The sequence below is a fragment of the Colias eurytheme genome, chromosome 10, assembly GCF_061535395.1.
Source record: "Colias eurytheme isolate Ceu_HAF_F1 chromosome 10, ilColEury1 Martin Lab GWU primary, whole genome shotgun sequence".
NCBI classification, from domain to species: Eukaryota; Metazoa; Arthropoda; class Insecta; order Lepidoptera; family Pieridae; genus Colias; species Colias eurytheme.
Window position 1 is genome coordinate 4,255,898 of NC_142989.1, and position 16,110 is coordinate 4,272,007.

The following is a 16,110-nucleotide window of genomic DNA, read 5'->3' on the forward strand; positions in this document are numbered from 1 at the left end:
TAGCCTGGCCTGCGCGGTCCCCGGACATAAACCCTATTGATTTTTTTCCGTGGGGATACTACAAAGACGAGAGACTGCCACAATTTGGACGAAATAACCCGGAAATTCATAGTAGCAGAAGAAACCATTAAAAATGATAAAAGGGCATTCAGACATTTAAAAGACAACTTTTTACGGTGATGTCGCACTTGCATTGAGCAACAGCGGGGTTATTTTAAAAATTTCTGGTAATTAAACACCTATTTATTGGTTTTAATGATCATCATGTTAATTCAATTTTTGCACTTACCACATTTAGATTTAAATTTTTCGATTGAAGCCTTCTGAATAATAAAATGAAATTTTCAGGGTAGCTATCTGATAGATAGAGCAAGTTTTTAAAAGTCAAACGGAAAACTTTTTTTATGTGATTTTATTTTTTTACGGGCCCTTGAAGTGGTGAACATACTAGGTAATTTTATCTTTCTTGCCATTTAATTCTTTTTTTTATTCCATTCAAAGATCTAACGATAGTAAATGTTACCATACTGAATTGGCCTATCTTTCAGCTTAGCACACAAAAAAAAATCAAGCATCTTCCGCAATCATTGACGTCAGAATGAATGAAAATATCATCGTACTCGGCGATAGGTGAAAAATTGAAAAAATCGTCATAACTCCGAAAATACGAAAAATCGCATAACATACATGGGGGTGATTCGGATAGCCCTCTAGGTCCTCTACCTCTCAGCTTCCGTTCATCACTACTTTTTGGTACACCCTGTATAGAAAACATTGGACAGATGAGCAATTGGTACAGAGGAAACTTGAAACAAATATGCGTCTTTAAGAATTTGTAGGAATTATTGGAAAAGGTTTTAAGCCAAACGACAAACCCGCATATGACCTGTGTCATGGATTAATAATTATAAATGATAATGTTGTAGGACCTGTATACCTTTAATCTAACAAATATTTCTCGATGTTTTCAGGTTGCAATGGCCGGCGACTTCATCCTCGCTGTGGCGTCGATGATGATAGCTCGCTTGCGCAGTGACGAGGTCACGTTGGTGCTCAGTCAGGTACGCATTAAAAATCTATATAATATTTGTAATATTTGTATTTATTAATCACTACATAGTATAAAACAAAGTCGCTTTCTCTGTCCCTAATCCCTATATCTCTATGTCCCTTTGTACGCTTAAATCTTTAAAACTACGCAACGGATTTTGATGCGGTTTTTTTAATAGATAGAGTTATTCAAGAGGAAGGTTTTAGTATATAATTTATTTATTAGGTTTTAGACAAAGCGGGCGAAACCGCGGGCGGTAAGCTAGTATATTATATAAGCTTTCCACGGCTTTAAGCGCACAGTCAAAGGAAATTCCCATGGGAATGACATTTTCACCACGGAAAAATGATTCTCCTTACTAATTCTACCTCGATAACTCGACAAAAATATTCTTCCATTTCAATAAACCCAATAAAAAACTTTACAAAATAAATATCTCTTCGGCTAAATAATTAATAAGTTGAATAAAAAAGATGCTGGTAACTAATCTGTTTACCTAATTTCAGTTGATGAAAAAAGTTGTTAAAGTAATGTTTACGGATACCGATATGAAATACAGCTATTTCCTTCGAATATTTTTAATTAAATAACGTGTAAATAATTGCAGTATTCCTTGCAACTCGTATAGCAATAACAAATCGAAGTAGTAATGTAGATAACGATGTTTTTATGTTAATTCACAGTTCGAAGAGCATTTGGGATAGAGAATAATTGTATTCTCTATCTGAACATTGGTTCATACTATACTTATATATCCCTTAAGATTATGACAAGATAATAGTGCATTTATAAATATTGAAATGCAACTGTTTAATTATACTGCACTTGAAATAAGTATTGTTGCATTACGCGGTATTTTATACGTGTATAACCCGCTTAGTTTGTAGCTGTCTGAAATTGTTGTCTAACTTTTTTTTAAATATGTGCCATAAAACAATTAATATTTTTTTTAGCTAGTCTAAAATGAAAATTGCATTATTTTTCCAATTCTAGGAATAAAAATCTTAATATCTAATGATTTGTCTTGATGACTACTTTGTTGCTCATGAAAAGAGATAATATTCGAATGTGTGAACTCATTTGCTGTTGCATGATTTTTCTCATTTGTTATTCATTGCAAGTCTCAAGACTCTCTCAAGACTATTAAGTTATACTTATCATAAATATATGATCTATGAGCAATACTTCGTTTGCAATCACTAATATTTTCAATCCGTTTGCTAGATACAAATAAAGTTTAAACAATTTAATAAATAGAGTTGTTGATAATAAAAATATATTAAACTAAGAAAATTAAAGTAAGTTAAGATATTATTCATTAACTAAATGTACAATCTTATGACAGTTAGAAACTAGACTAATTTTTATCTGTAATTAACATGTACCTTAAAATATTAATTATTTTTGACAAAATTTTAATGGCACATAAACTATTCCTTGACCCGTTTTATAAGTCTATTAGTTAGATAGAAGATGACTCAAGACAAATGTCAACATCTATCCGTCTCGTTCCGTGTTGAAATCTATGAAATCGAACTAGCACATATTAAACAGATTTAATGTATGCGTCTTCGTGCATAATCATATATCATACCAATTCTATATTCATAAGGAAACCATAAATATAAGGAAATCATAAGTATAAGCATCATAATCATCAAAATAACGATTAAAAATGCACTTTAAGTGAAAAATCACAAAAGAGCTTTTTATGAGCTTCCAAATTACCTACAATATTTTAAGAAGAATTTATTATGTACTACGATTTACTCTATAATTTTATCAATTAAAACTTGTCTCATTACAGGTGGTGACTGACTTGGTACAAGGTGAATTTATGCAACTTGGAAGTAAAGAAACAGAAAATGAAAGATTCGCACACTACCTCACGAAGACATACAGAAAGACCGCGTCGCTTATTGCCAATTCCGTTAAAGCGGTAAGTATTTGCTATCTCTTAAAAGATACATTTTTGAATTTAAAATGTTGAGTTTTTTAATGAAAATAAAAATTTGGGAATATTTCCAATAACGTTAAATACTTTTACTACGATAAATATTATGCCACTAAAGTTCCAATACCATTTGTTAAACCAAATAAGTATAGGATGCGCACGAAGGTCATATTATCATCAGCCACATACTAGCAAAGTGTATGATTGCCTTACGCTTTCAAAGATGTAAAGAATATGCTGTCTCATATGATTAAACACACACAAGCGAAGGAAAAATTCACGTGCCCTTTTCCCTGAAACAGATGTCACTAAAAGAAAGTATACAAGTCATATGAAATCACAACTGTCAAAGTGTATACAAGTGTTCCCTACCACATACATAAAAGTCATTCCGTATCTCAGCTTACATTATATTATATCGTATATATGTAGTGTTTGAGTAAAGTATAGGGTACTATATCCCCGGATGTCTCGGGTTCGCGGGTAGTGGGGAGCACAGTCACGCAGCAGCCTCGGGCGTGAGCGGACGTGTGGTTACCCTAGTTACTAGCGACGTAACGAGCCAATCCAATCCCCTGCGTATACGAGTGTGAACTCGTATCTACAGTATACAAATTCCTGACGACGCGGTTGGCGCAGTGGTAAAGTAACTGCCTACAAAGTCGACGGTCCCGGGTTCGATCCCCGGTCAGGGCAAATATTTGTGTGATGAACTCAATTATTTGTTCTTGGGTATTATGGGTATGGGTATATGTATTTATAATATTATATTTATCGTCGTCTAGTACCCACAACACAAGCCTTAATTGAGCTTACTGTGGGACTAGGTCGATTTGTGTAATAATGTCCTATAATATTTATTTATTTATTATTTATTATTTATCCTTTCACAACTGGCAGAAATTACACAAGTACTCCTCCCTAGGTGGCACTACTAAGCGGCGCGGACGAGAGCACGTGCGAGCTCGCGTTCCAGTACGGACGCAACGTGGGCCTGGCCTTCCAGCTCGTGGACGATCTGCTGGACTTCGTGTCGTCCTCACAAGCTATGGGAAAGCCCACCGCTACTGACCTCAGACTTGGACTTGCCACCGCGCCAGTGCTGTTCGCTTGTGAAAAGGTGACATTTATAATACTCTATTGTTTAGGATGTACTTCTATTCTTTAGCTTTGCTCCTTTAGATTTTACCTCATTTTGATTGGCTATTGAACAGTACTCGCAATTTTAACGCCAATAGAATATATAAATTTATGTGTATTTGCTTGCTTATTATAATTATTGCTTATCTTTCTAATAAAATTATGTTTATGTGTCTCCAAGTATTTCTTTTTAGGATGATTTTAAGCGATAATTTTATGTTTAGTGCAATAAAGTTGTAAATAAATAATATATTCCGCAGTACCCCGAGCTGAACCCGATGATAATGCGGCGGTTCCAAGAAGCGGGAGACGTAGAAAAAGCCTTCGAACTGGTCCACAAGTCACGTGGTCTCGAACAGACACGTTTCCTTGCACGTAAACACGGACTAGAAGCTACTAGATTAGCCAGTGAGCTAGCTGACTCGCCCTATCAGAAGGCGCTAGTCGTTACCACCGACCTCGTGCTTAATAGGATCAAGTAACGCACTTTATTGTATAAGAGATTGGGAGCTTCTGATGTATACCAGGAGAGGGATAATAGTTGGTGACTTCTTAATAGAGATGTATTGCCACAATACTCAATAGGATCGAGTAACGCACTTTATTGTATAGGAGCAGCCTGGGAGCTTCTGATGTATACCAGGAGAGGGATGATAGTTGGTGACTTCTTAGTAGAGACACAGAATACATAATAGTGGCTAAACGCTACAGAACGGACATTCTCCGCCTCCCGCCAAAATTAAACACCTCACCCCGCACGATCAGGCTAAAAATGGTCCATACAAATTATAATATATATTAATTCAAATTAACTTAAAGTAATTTTATTATTTTGGATTTGTGATTATCGTTTTTCGTAAATGGTTAGATATTGTGCTGTTTACGGATGTATTTCATCAGAAAAACGCGAATTTTTTTTTACGCTAGTTACAAATGTGCCAACCATAAAGCGTTAACACACACATTTGCAGTCTCTACAGTGTGACTATCAAAACGATAATTTTGTATGGAGTGTCCGGGGTGTGGTAGAGATGTATTGAGCCCCAATACTCAACAGGGTCGAGAAATGCATCAGGTATAGGGAAGCGTCTTTCTCGTCTATATTGTGGTGGTCTTTGCAAGATCAGCGATCGGGACGTTTCTTTAGTATCAAGTACATACTCCAGTGCCTGAGTATAGAGCCCACCACAACCTCATATCGATTACATGTTGTAAACATTTATAAAAAAAAAATGATGCTGATAATAATTGGAATATCGTTAGCAAGTTGTAATTAAATGGGGTTCTGAATGTTCTTAAACGAGCCATATGAAATATGTCGAACATAGAGTCTTTCTTAATGTTCTTCATTCTGACCTTGATCCGAGTTCTAAATGAGTCCACCACTAGTGAAACTACCCAGTTAACCATTGTTCCTTTCACAGTAAAGTGATAAAACAATTAAAAATCATCGTAATCACTTGCTTATTGAGATCAAGTGAAACACGAAGCGTGGGAAGACGCTCACGCAATTAAGAAAGGCAGATATCTTATGGGCTCAAATATCACTTGTTACAAAGGTTGGCTCTATTTGGAAGTACCATATAGCGAGGTTACGGCCATTTCGCACGTTCCACTTGATTAAGAATGAGATGGCAAATTTTCTACGAAGGACGTAGAAATTTAGATCGAGAACATTACTTTCACTACACACAAATGAATAAGAGCGAGACGACATGATCTTTATTAATATTGATAGTTTATAGTGAAGTATATTGTTTTGGTGTGCGTAGTTTTTAAGATAATAAAATTATACACACTTCAATAATGCATACTTTTATTCGATTGATAGGTTTACTCGCTTGTGCGAAAGTAATTATAAAACTAATTACTGCGATGTTTAAACTCAACCTTGGCTGCAAGGTATGCAAGCCGACAATTATCTCGACTCTTTTCGTTATTTTTTTCATCTCATGTCTTTTAATTAAAGATTCGAACGATAATAATTGATTATACATTCTTAATAAAGTAAGACATTATAGGATTTATTTGTATGTGTGCGTGAACGATTTATAAAGACTCGAGTGCGTTAGTGTATATTGGTATTTCATGTCTGTGTGTGTGTGTCTAAGACGATATAATATCGTAGATATTTTACGTCATATTGTAACTTTTGAGCCTTACGAATCATAATCTCACTCCAACACGTGTCAACATGTGTTTGAGTGTACACAAAAGTTATTTTATTTAATTAGTTAACGGTTACGTATAACTTTCGAAACCATATTTATTCTTCGTTTGTCTTTCGTTTATGTGACCTGATTTATGTTAAGTTTCATTTCGTTTCTAAATAACGTAAATTATCTACGAGTAAGAGCCGGGTTTCATTCGATCGAACGTGGCGTCCATTCAGTAACACCATATTTGATGTATTTGAGGACGTTTCTTTTAAAATTCAGACATTGTAAGCTCGGACTAAAGCATAGTGTCGACCTTCTGGAGGCCGGCTCTTCTAGCGTGTTTGTGACATTCGTTACCAAATATCGCTGTACATAATAAGTGTACAATATGCTCAACTCATTTATTATTGTATCCATTTATTTTGTGCGAAGTAGGCTATTTTATTTTACTTATACTGTATATAGCTATTTTAGTTACTCTCTGTTATGTGCAATTTATAAAGCGCCTGTATACAAGTTCACGAAATCATCACAAAATTGATTCCATTCAGTTAATCTGTTTGTGTAAATACTGCAAGTCATTGGATGAGTTACCCGTGTCGTATCTTCAGAACCAATTACCTCAATTTCTTTAATATACACGTTATGTACTAAGAGGTGTATATGTATTGTTCTTAAATAGTATTAAATTATTAGTTTTGTACGTAATTGCACAATATTACTTAGGCATATAATATTGTTACATACCGTTGCGTTAAAAATTTTAGATTTTAAAAAATATCATATTATGTATTACAATTGTAAATAATGTTATGGGATATAATCGTTGATATTGAACGAATTTATTGTCGACGTATATGAATATGTTATTGTCTAAAATGTGCACTCAGAGCACGATTATGAGACGTTTTTTACTTAACAAAAATATTAGTCATATATACTAACTTTTCATGTAGACCGACTCGACGACTGCGCTAAATATCACCATAATAGTGTATTCCTTCTTCATTGCTTTAATTTAAACGTCCATAATGTAAGGTTTCAAACGATATTTCATATACATCGGAGTAATAAATATATGTTTGCTTCGTTGTCGCTACAGTCGTTGCGTCAGTCATAAGGGGGATTGAAAAAGTTGTATGTAGATTACATCCAATGGGAGTCAATGAATTTTATTTATATATATTATATTATGTAGTCATGTACGTAGCTCGTATTGTTTGTAAATACTTACTGTGTAAAGTGCTAAATCATGGATAATTTTATAAATAATAGTTACAATATTATATTGTTTCATTTAATAAATATGACTCACATATGACAGTATATTTTTACTTTACTCACATACCTACTGAGGATCACAAATCCCTTCCTCTATTTATTGAATAAATAAAACTTACATCCTCATCCAGTTTTCATAGAACAAATGTCTAAAATCAACAATTTTTATCCTAATATTCCTTCAACCTTCCTCCATTAAAAAAGCAAAACAGACCCAACCTACAGCAATTAATATAATTGGTGTAATAGGTCATAGATCCGTTATGTCGCGACCAACGGTAGTATTAATTGTTATTCTATTGCCGTTGAAACGCGCTGCAGTAAATTATTTCAGCCATCACATTGTAGACATCATCTAGAATGCAAACGAGATCACGTGTTACGCAAACCGTAAACTAGCTGGCCCATATTGTGAATGGCAATATAGTTATGTCTTAAATTTATTTCTCTGACATGGTAAATACATACTTCGTATTATTTAAAGAGTTGGTAATTTTCTCTGAATAAAGCCTGATCTACCAAATACAATTTAATATGATATAATAATAAAGAATATTTTCGAATCAGTGCTAAATAATGCAAAGCTCTTAGAACAAAATAATCCTAACTAGTATTTTCCCCCAGAATGGCATAAGGCTTATTGTCCCTATGTACATAAAATTACGTCATGATATCATAGTCGAATCTGTTTCACTGAACGATGTTATATAAAAACAAAGTGATCATGCGATGCGACCATCATACAATTTTTCTTCACCTTTTAAACTAGAGTATTTCACTTTTTATTGTAATGACAGTTGCAGTAACATACCTCAAGTGGTAACTTGTTTTTTAGACTTCCAGAAACAAATTCTACGGCACCTAAGCCCTCAGTGCTTATGTGCTGTGGTGTGTGTGTGTGTATTTATAAATAAATTGCGGTTTACTTTTTTCAAAAATACAAAAGCGAATTCAACCACGTGTATTGTTGCAGTAGATACAAACATTCTTATAGCAATTCATCAAATTTCCATACCAAGAGAATTAATGCTATTAAGGCTTAGTTTATATGTCAAAACACACTCAGTAAATATCCCATTTTACAGACTCCCTTTTTAAATTATAGTGGTGAACCGATAATGATTACTGCAGCCAAAAAACTCACAAATGCAAGTTAGGTTAAAATAAGCAAGCTGTGAATCTTACTTGCTGCTGTTTTTGTAAGACATTTTTCCAATTTTGCTAAACGAGGAAACTTAAGAGTAACATTTGACTTACATTGAGTAGAGATCGCTTTTTGCAAAGTTATTTTATTTTCGTCGAAATACGAAATTTGCCCTTTAATTCATTTATAGATAAATGAATTAAAGGGCAAATTTCGTATTAATTTTTACGTAAAATACTAAAGCCAGTTTTATAAAAATGAATACTGATAGATATCCATTTGAAAACCGGCATATTTAAACATATAGCAAAAAAAAATTACCAATGGTTTCATGATCGAATTTATTATCAAAAACTAGTGTTATTTTTAAATGCCGGGTTTAACTCAATCGCAACAACGTAAAAAGCCTTTGCGGATATTGATCGGTCAGCGACAGGCACGGATGGGACGGGCCCTCTGTAAAATGACATGGATTTTAGACAACCTTATAAACTGAAGCGGTTAAAGCACCGAATGATACTTTAAACTTTTTAATGAATCGTTACGCTAAGTATAAGTTAGAATAAGTTCATGTTCAGAAAGATTTAAAACTGAAAACTGAGTTTAATACTGCTCCGTAATATTTTACCAAAAATTTAATACATTTAAACATAGGTATTATTTGTACTCCATGATGTACCGAAATGCCATTGAAAGACTAATTTGAAGAACTACTACTTTAATAAAAACATGAGGAAATAAAATCAACATACAGTTTTGATTACCATTCACTTAGACCATTCATATTATCAAGTAGGTACTTGTTTCGTTTCCTTTTCATAGATACTAAATCAAAGATAGGTACTATTAATGGCACTTGATACAAAATCCTATTAGAGGTTCATACCTAATGCATACTAATAAATTATACATCAATTGAATGTACTCACGTTACAAGAAACCTTCGGAACGCATCGTGATGTCGCTGATAATAATATCTACTTACAGATTTGCGTATACTTCAATCCACTAATAATAATGCATGATACGATTTTTTGCCAGAAGTTTGTTTTCGTTCTACTCTCTATTTATTATAATAATTATGTGTACAATTTCTACATTCCATTTGTACGTTTTTTGGTTATGGTTTATATTACTATGGTGTCAGGTGTATTTGAATTTTAAATTACCTACACCTTAACAAATAGTTTAGCAAAATTGCAAAGTCATACAAGTGTATTCGAAAAAAGCAAGGCGTAACCATTGTTTTAAAATTGAAGAGAACTTTTCAGTAACAAGAAAATTACAATTTCTTTTTTCATATGTATATTGTACTTTGTTTTCAAAATCAAGGAGCGTCATCTCATTATGTTTTGATAAGATCATATTTAGTCAATTTTGATTGCAAACCACAAACATAATATATATCTATAGCTACTTTTTTAGAAAGACGTTCAAAGCATGTAAAATATATACAAATTACAATGGAAACGTTTCCTGAAGCGTGCAACTTACACAGTTTATTCAGAAGGAAGGCCATTTCTAAAGGAAAAGTTCACAGTTGTAAACGAATGCCTGCTGAATACATTCGTTTTTTGTTCATTAATTTAATGTTAAATGTAGATTTTTATTTGTGAAATGTTTTATGAATATTCTTTAGTGTATTAGTTATTTAATTTTTGTGTAAATGTTTGCTGTATCCTCACGTCGATTGAGAAGGTAGTATTTCATAAACTTGTCTTAAATTAACGGAGCAGATACAAATAACAATTAGCATAACAAATAACACGTGGTTAAGATTATTGGTCCAAGAAGGGAATAACATCAAGACCTATGAGGATGTAAATAAATATAGCTATTTAACCATTCTTTACACTTATTTAATTTCGAATTTTCGAATCACGAGAATCACTTACTGGATTGAGGCATCTAGGCCTCAATCCAGTAAGTACTTGGAAGCTAATTATCCACAAAATACCGACTAAATAAAATCCAGCCATCGATAGTAGCATTAATACATTTCATCAATTAAGGAGACTCAGTGCTCCCTCATCTGGATCAGCGAGATTGCGAGCGTTCCAACGTAAACGCGCGGAACAAACGCGGGCAGAAGGCGAGAGGTTGGCGCGCGAACGGCGGGAACTCAGACTCAGGGAAAAGTACGAACAGCAGAGACAGGTAAAATGTAAATCAAATTACTTGAAGTTTTATTAAATACATAATATATCGAATAGTTTTCTAAACTGGATTTTGGGAGGTAATTCTTATCGAACTCTACCTCAATTGTTTTCCTGCTAAAGACTGCAAGTAACTTCCACACATGACCTCGAATAAACGATAGGTTTTTGACAATATATAGATAATAATAAAATGAATTAATCAACATGAAACTTATCATATTTTGCTGAATAAATGAAATGATTAAAACACTATAACCATCAGTGCAAAATTTTATCGAAGCTATAATCCCTGTCAACCATGCAATAAGCTATTCAAATATTAATATAAGATTATGTTATGGTAAACAGTTCCTTGTTATGTACGCATACTAAATTTTATTGCTTCTTGCGCAAGTACAAGCGACGACAAAGAAAATCCTATAACCGCCAATTGTGTATTTTCTTGAAGCGGTAGAGAAAGTTTACACATCACTTAATACAAATAACGTTACGTTACGTGTTTGTGGAAAATTCAAATAGTAAGTAGATGTTCTATATACAATGTAGGCTGGCACCAATAAAGTACAAAAATTGGAAATTGTTTCGATAAAAAGCTAACTGCACGACAGAAATTGTTCTGCCCCATTGCCCTATTTACGTTTTTCCTCATTAATTGTTTCTTTTAGTTTGTTTACTCGAGTTATAAGAATTGACCTGCTCTATCTACTCTACCCTTGCATATTGAACGATATACAATAAGCTGATGTAGATCAGTTGAAATTATACTATATTTATAAATTATAAGATTATAAGTACAGGCACGAGAAGAACTGGCGTCATACGAGCCCTGGGGGCGCGCTGGAGCCGGCGCCCCAAACCCTCAAGGAGTTCGCTTTTCCGACCTTCGCGCTCGCGGCATCTATCCTGAAGATGAACTTAAGGTTAGCCAATTATTAGTCATTGAATATTAAAATTTAATCAATTTTCATCAAACTGCGATTTATAGCTTTAAAATTCACGTAACCTTAAGATTCGTTAACACCAGTGACCATTGTTATTTAATTCTTACAAAAGTGTTGATTGGCCGATTGGAGTTACGTGGGTGATCAATTATTTTTTCACATCGGCACAGAGGTTTTAACAGACCTCCGGCGACATTTTAGCTTTGGGCAGTCACGCATTGTAACATATATCAGATAAAAGAGATAGAAGATATCTGTAGAAGGTAAAGGGTCAATCACGTTGCGTCGTGCCACATCTGAGTGACGTAACGAGGATGATTAAAGTGTGCTAATAGCCCGGTCCTGGCATTCAGGCGTGGAAGCGTGTAATTTGTTGTTGTTTTATATTTATTGCGTCGCAGACTTAATTTTCGACACATGGCAGACTTGATTTCGTATTTCGAAATTCCCAATGCTGCCAGATTTAATGTTGCGTTAACGATTATTATAGAATATGCAAATAAAATTAATTTTTAAGATATTAACTTTTTAAATGTCAATAAATCGATAGATTTTCAAATTGCATTAACGCCCGAGGATAAAAATTGCAAAGGTTAAATTGCAAACGGAGTAAGATTTTAAAGAAGTGCACTTATTCTTATATCTTATGCTTTCTGCTGCTCTATCATAGATAACACTTGTTCTTGTAACACTTCATACAATGGAATCCTGTACCTCTAACATAGAACAATCTATTGATATTACCCAATGTGACTATTGTACTCTCATATCGCATTGATTGATGAAAAAGTTTAATATGTACTTATTATAGGGAATTTCTCTGTTTGAGACTTGTCAACGCTGGTCATCACCCCAACGTAGATATCACCAGACCCCTCTACGTCTCCGCGAAGATCCGCAACTTTGTTACGCAGAAAATCTGAGGAAATCTGTAGATAATGATATTCGTTATAAGCAAACACCAAACCAGCAGCAAGCTTATAAAGAAATTTTAGGTAATTTTGATTTATTTTTACCCGACTGCCAAAGAAGGAGGGTAATGTTTTTCGAGTGTATGTAAGTATGTATGTATGTAAGTATGTATGTATGTCTTTTCCTTTGTGACCACCTGTAGCCTAAACGGCTTGATGGATTTTGATGTATGAGGTATCGTTAGATTTGTCTTGATTACGGGAGTGTCATAGGATACATTTTATCCTAAAAGTCCCACGGGATAAAGACATAATAATATTTTTTCTAAATTTCCCTTTAAAAAAATATGTATGCGGTATCATTAGATTCATTTCAATCACTCTTTTTTTAGTGTGCAGTCGGGTATTTTGTTTTTTTAATAATTTACTTGTTAAATGGAGTGATTCCTATTTTTAAATATTTAATTCGATATTATATAATACCAATTACAGATAATTTAGTCGACCAAAGAAAGAAAGCTATTAAAGAGGAAATTCTACAAGAATTGGAATTCGAGCGTAAATTGGTAATTAAATTCATTTTAAGCTTTTGTAAGTATATTTAGTTACAATAAAATCAATAAGTTAATAGTTGTGCTTTTCAGAATGCTCTTGAAGGACCGTGGGGAAAGCCTGGACCTGGAGGAAAGATTTGGAGGAATCCTCGAAATGTAGGACTAAATTTCTCTAAGTCTATGGTAAGACTAGTTTAAACTACCTGTTTTCTATTGTTATAAGATATCAATTTACTAAATATATTTTTAGGGATGGACAGATAATGAAATATTTAATAAAATAAGAGGAGACCAAAGACGAAGCAAAAGATCTTCACTTACTTTACCGGATGTAAAGAGGGCTGATGATTATTCAAATCTTGTTGCGCTTGAAAAAGAAAATGTGGTACCCCATAGAGAAAAGTTACCACAAATAAACAAACATTCGAGCAAATCGAAAAACTGTTCTTCAGACGAAAGTCGAAAAGTCGAAAGGGAGAAAGAATTAATTCAGTGTTACGGGAAGAATGCGAAAGCAAAACAAAATTCGTCGAAACAAAAATTTGTGAAAAGGTTATCGAACGGGGAAAGGGTTGAGAAGCGAATTGAAGATATCGGTGATTCCGTGAATGATAAAAAATTGACGCCTGAAGAAACAATTTTGCGAGTAACTGGTGGTATAGAGCTTGTCCCACTTTTGGCGCGGCGTAGGCGCGTCGGTGCTCGTACACTGCCTTCTAGTGACGTCACACGACCTCCACATGAGTCATGCCAGTACGTAACATATCAATTACCTTTTGACCCACCCTTACTTTCTTACATTCTTCAACAAATAGGCCCTTCATTTAAGTTTGTTGTCAGTAAATTTGTCTTCATCTTTGTATTACGTTGCATATAGGCAAGAAAGATGAAACAGATTAGAACAGATAACTTTTTTGTAGATAGATAATAATGATATTAAACCTACATAAACCTTGAACATTAAATTTAAATAAACTTTTCATTTGTTGTTTACAATTTTTGATCTTTAACATGAATAAAAATTTATGTCTTCAAGTACATAGTTCAATTAATATGTTTGTACAGAAAATAGTTAAAGAAATTTAACTGCAAAATTTACTATAATTAGGTACTCTTATTAAAATGTTCATGAAACGCAATGCATTGCGATCTGAAATTAATCGATTTTTGGGTCAACATTTTAGGTTAGTAGGTAACGCAAATTTGCAATAACCTTACACGGATGTTTTATGATTGTGTAATACTGTATACATTTCTATTTTCTACTTGGTTATTCAAATACTTTCTCACCATATTACTAGATTAGCAATTAAGAGCTCGGATTTAAAACAAGAAAGACGACTGAGCATTAAAAACACATAATAGTATCGTATTCCTAACCTCTTTATGGACCTACATCAGCCTGCTGCGATGTCACTTTCCATTCTAATCAATTGGCATTAATGAAGACGTATTTTTTTAATTACATAACACATATGGCCCATTCTGACCTTTGGTATTAAATACAAAGATTATCGTATAGCTTTAGGCACTTTTATCTACAGATTAATAGGGTATAAACAAAACTTGAGCAAGATTCAAAACAAAACATCTTACAAAATAATTATTAACTTATGAGTATTAATTATAGATGGAGAGAAATAAGGACGGATGACTATTTGAGGCAGTTGAAGCAACAAATGCGAGTTAAATCTCAACAAAAGGAGGTATATTATTATGTTTTACTTTATAAGAAGTCACATAAGTAATTAATTTTAACAGCTTGTAGTAATAATGAGGCAATAGAACGAAAATAGAACATAGTTTCACAATCCATAATTTATTTAAATTTATATTCAATTGAAACATATTTAGTTAATACATAGAGGCCTACTTCAAGATAAATGATTGTTATTGATTTCATTTTTACAATTACACCTAACATTCAATATAGCGTTTTCAACGTACGTTATCTTGTTTGAAACTAAAACATACAAACCTGGTTTTAGTTTCAAAACTACATGAACTCGATTTTATTTATATATGATTGTATGTATGATTCTTACTCTATATTTTTCCATATCGCAGTCGCTATGATTAATAAACAACCACTATACCAACCGGGTCATTATCCAAATATAACATATAAATTTTACAGGAAAGTCGTCGTAATTCAGCTGAAAGTGTAAAGCAGCATCACGCAACCTGGTCCTCCTTGTGGGGTCGGCCGGGTCACGGGGCACCCCAACTGCGAGGAAGATACGCTCGTAGCAACTTAGCGCAACTGCTATATGTACCACCGCTCACTGATAAGATACAAATTTAATTACAAAATGTATTGAGATTTTTATCACCAAAGATATTCTATGTTCCTATGTTTGAGTACTGATTTTAATGATAATTGTGCTTTTACAATTTTAAGTTTATATACCTAAATATTTACAAGTGTATTCATTTAAATAATATTAATGTAGAGGAATTCGTTAGTTTGTGAAACTATCATAACTTAAATAACAATTTTAAGTAGCATTTTCGATGCACAATATGTAAAATCTTTCGAGTTGATGAATTAATTTGTTTTTCAATTAAAAATATATCTGTTAAGAATTTTTTAGTGATGCACTTAATTTATGACAATGAATTCTAAAATCTTTCTCTCACTTACTGTCTGGAGAAAGATGTTATTTGTTTGTATCAAATATTATAATTTCCTGTACACATTATCATAATCATCACATTATATGTATATCATTTATGTGAAATAATTTGAAATAAACTGTTTACTTCCAAGAATTACGGAATAAATGTTTAATTTACAGCAACCCTGCTTCTTTAAA

At 33.2% G+C, this 16,110-nt stretch overlaps 2 protein-coding genes across 3 annotated transcripts in view; both read left to right on the plus strand.

The window, feature by feature from the left end:
* Nucleotides 1–4,909, plus strand: part of qless (decaprenyl diphosphate synthase subunit 1 qless) — a 32,384-nt gene extending 27,475 nt beyond the window's left edge. Inside the window, exons 5-8 of the mRNA XM_090106031.1 lie at nt 972–1,061; nt 2,859–2,990; nt 3,931–4,125; nt 4,406–4,909. Coding sequence (XP_089962157.1) covers nt 972–1,061; nt 2,859–2,990; nt 3,931–4,125; nt 4,406–4,627 — 639 coding nt within the window. The 3' untranslated portion in view covers nt 4,628–4,909. The remainder of the gene's footprint in view (nt 1–971; nt 1,062–2,858; nt 2,991–3,930; nt 4,126–4,405) is intronic.
* Nucleotides 4,910–10,248: 5,339 nt separating this feature from the next.
* On the plus strand, nt 10,249–16,084 carry LOC149905123 (uncharacterized). Of its 2 annotated transcripts, XM_090106349.1 has the most exons (9): nt 10,249–10,427; nt 10,742–10,886; nt 11,686–11,808; nt 12,641–12,824; nt 13,233–13,306; nt 13,385–13,477; nt 13,545–14,047; nt 14,925–15,000; nt 15,432–16,084. In XM_090106349.1, exons 1-9 carry the CDS (start codon nt 10,396–10,398, stop codon nt 15,597–15,599), a joined length of 1,398 nt encoding a protein of 465 aa, XP_089962475.1. In that variant the 5' UTR covers nt 10,249–10,395; the 3' UTR covers nt 15,600–16,084. The 2 variants fall into 2 exon arrangements, with proteins under 2 accessions (XP_089962475.1, XP_089962476.1); XM_090106350.1 differs by lacking the exon at nt 11,686–11,808.
* Nucleotides 16,085–16,110: the final 26 nt, after the last annotated feature.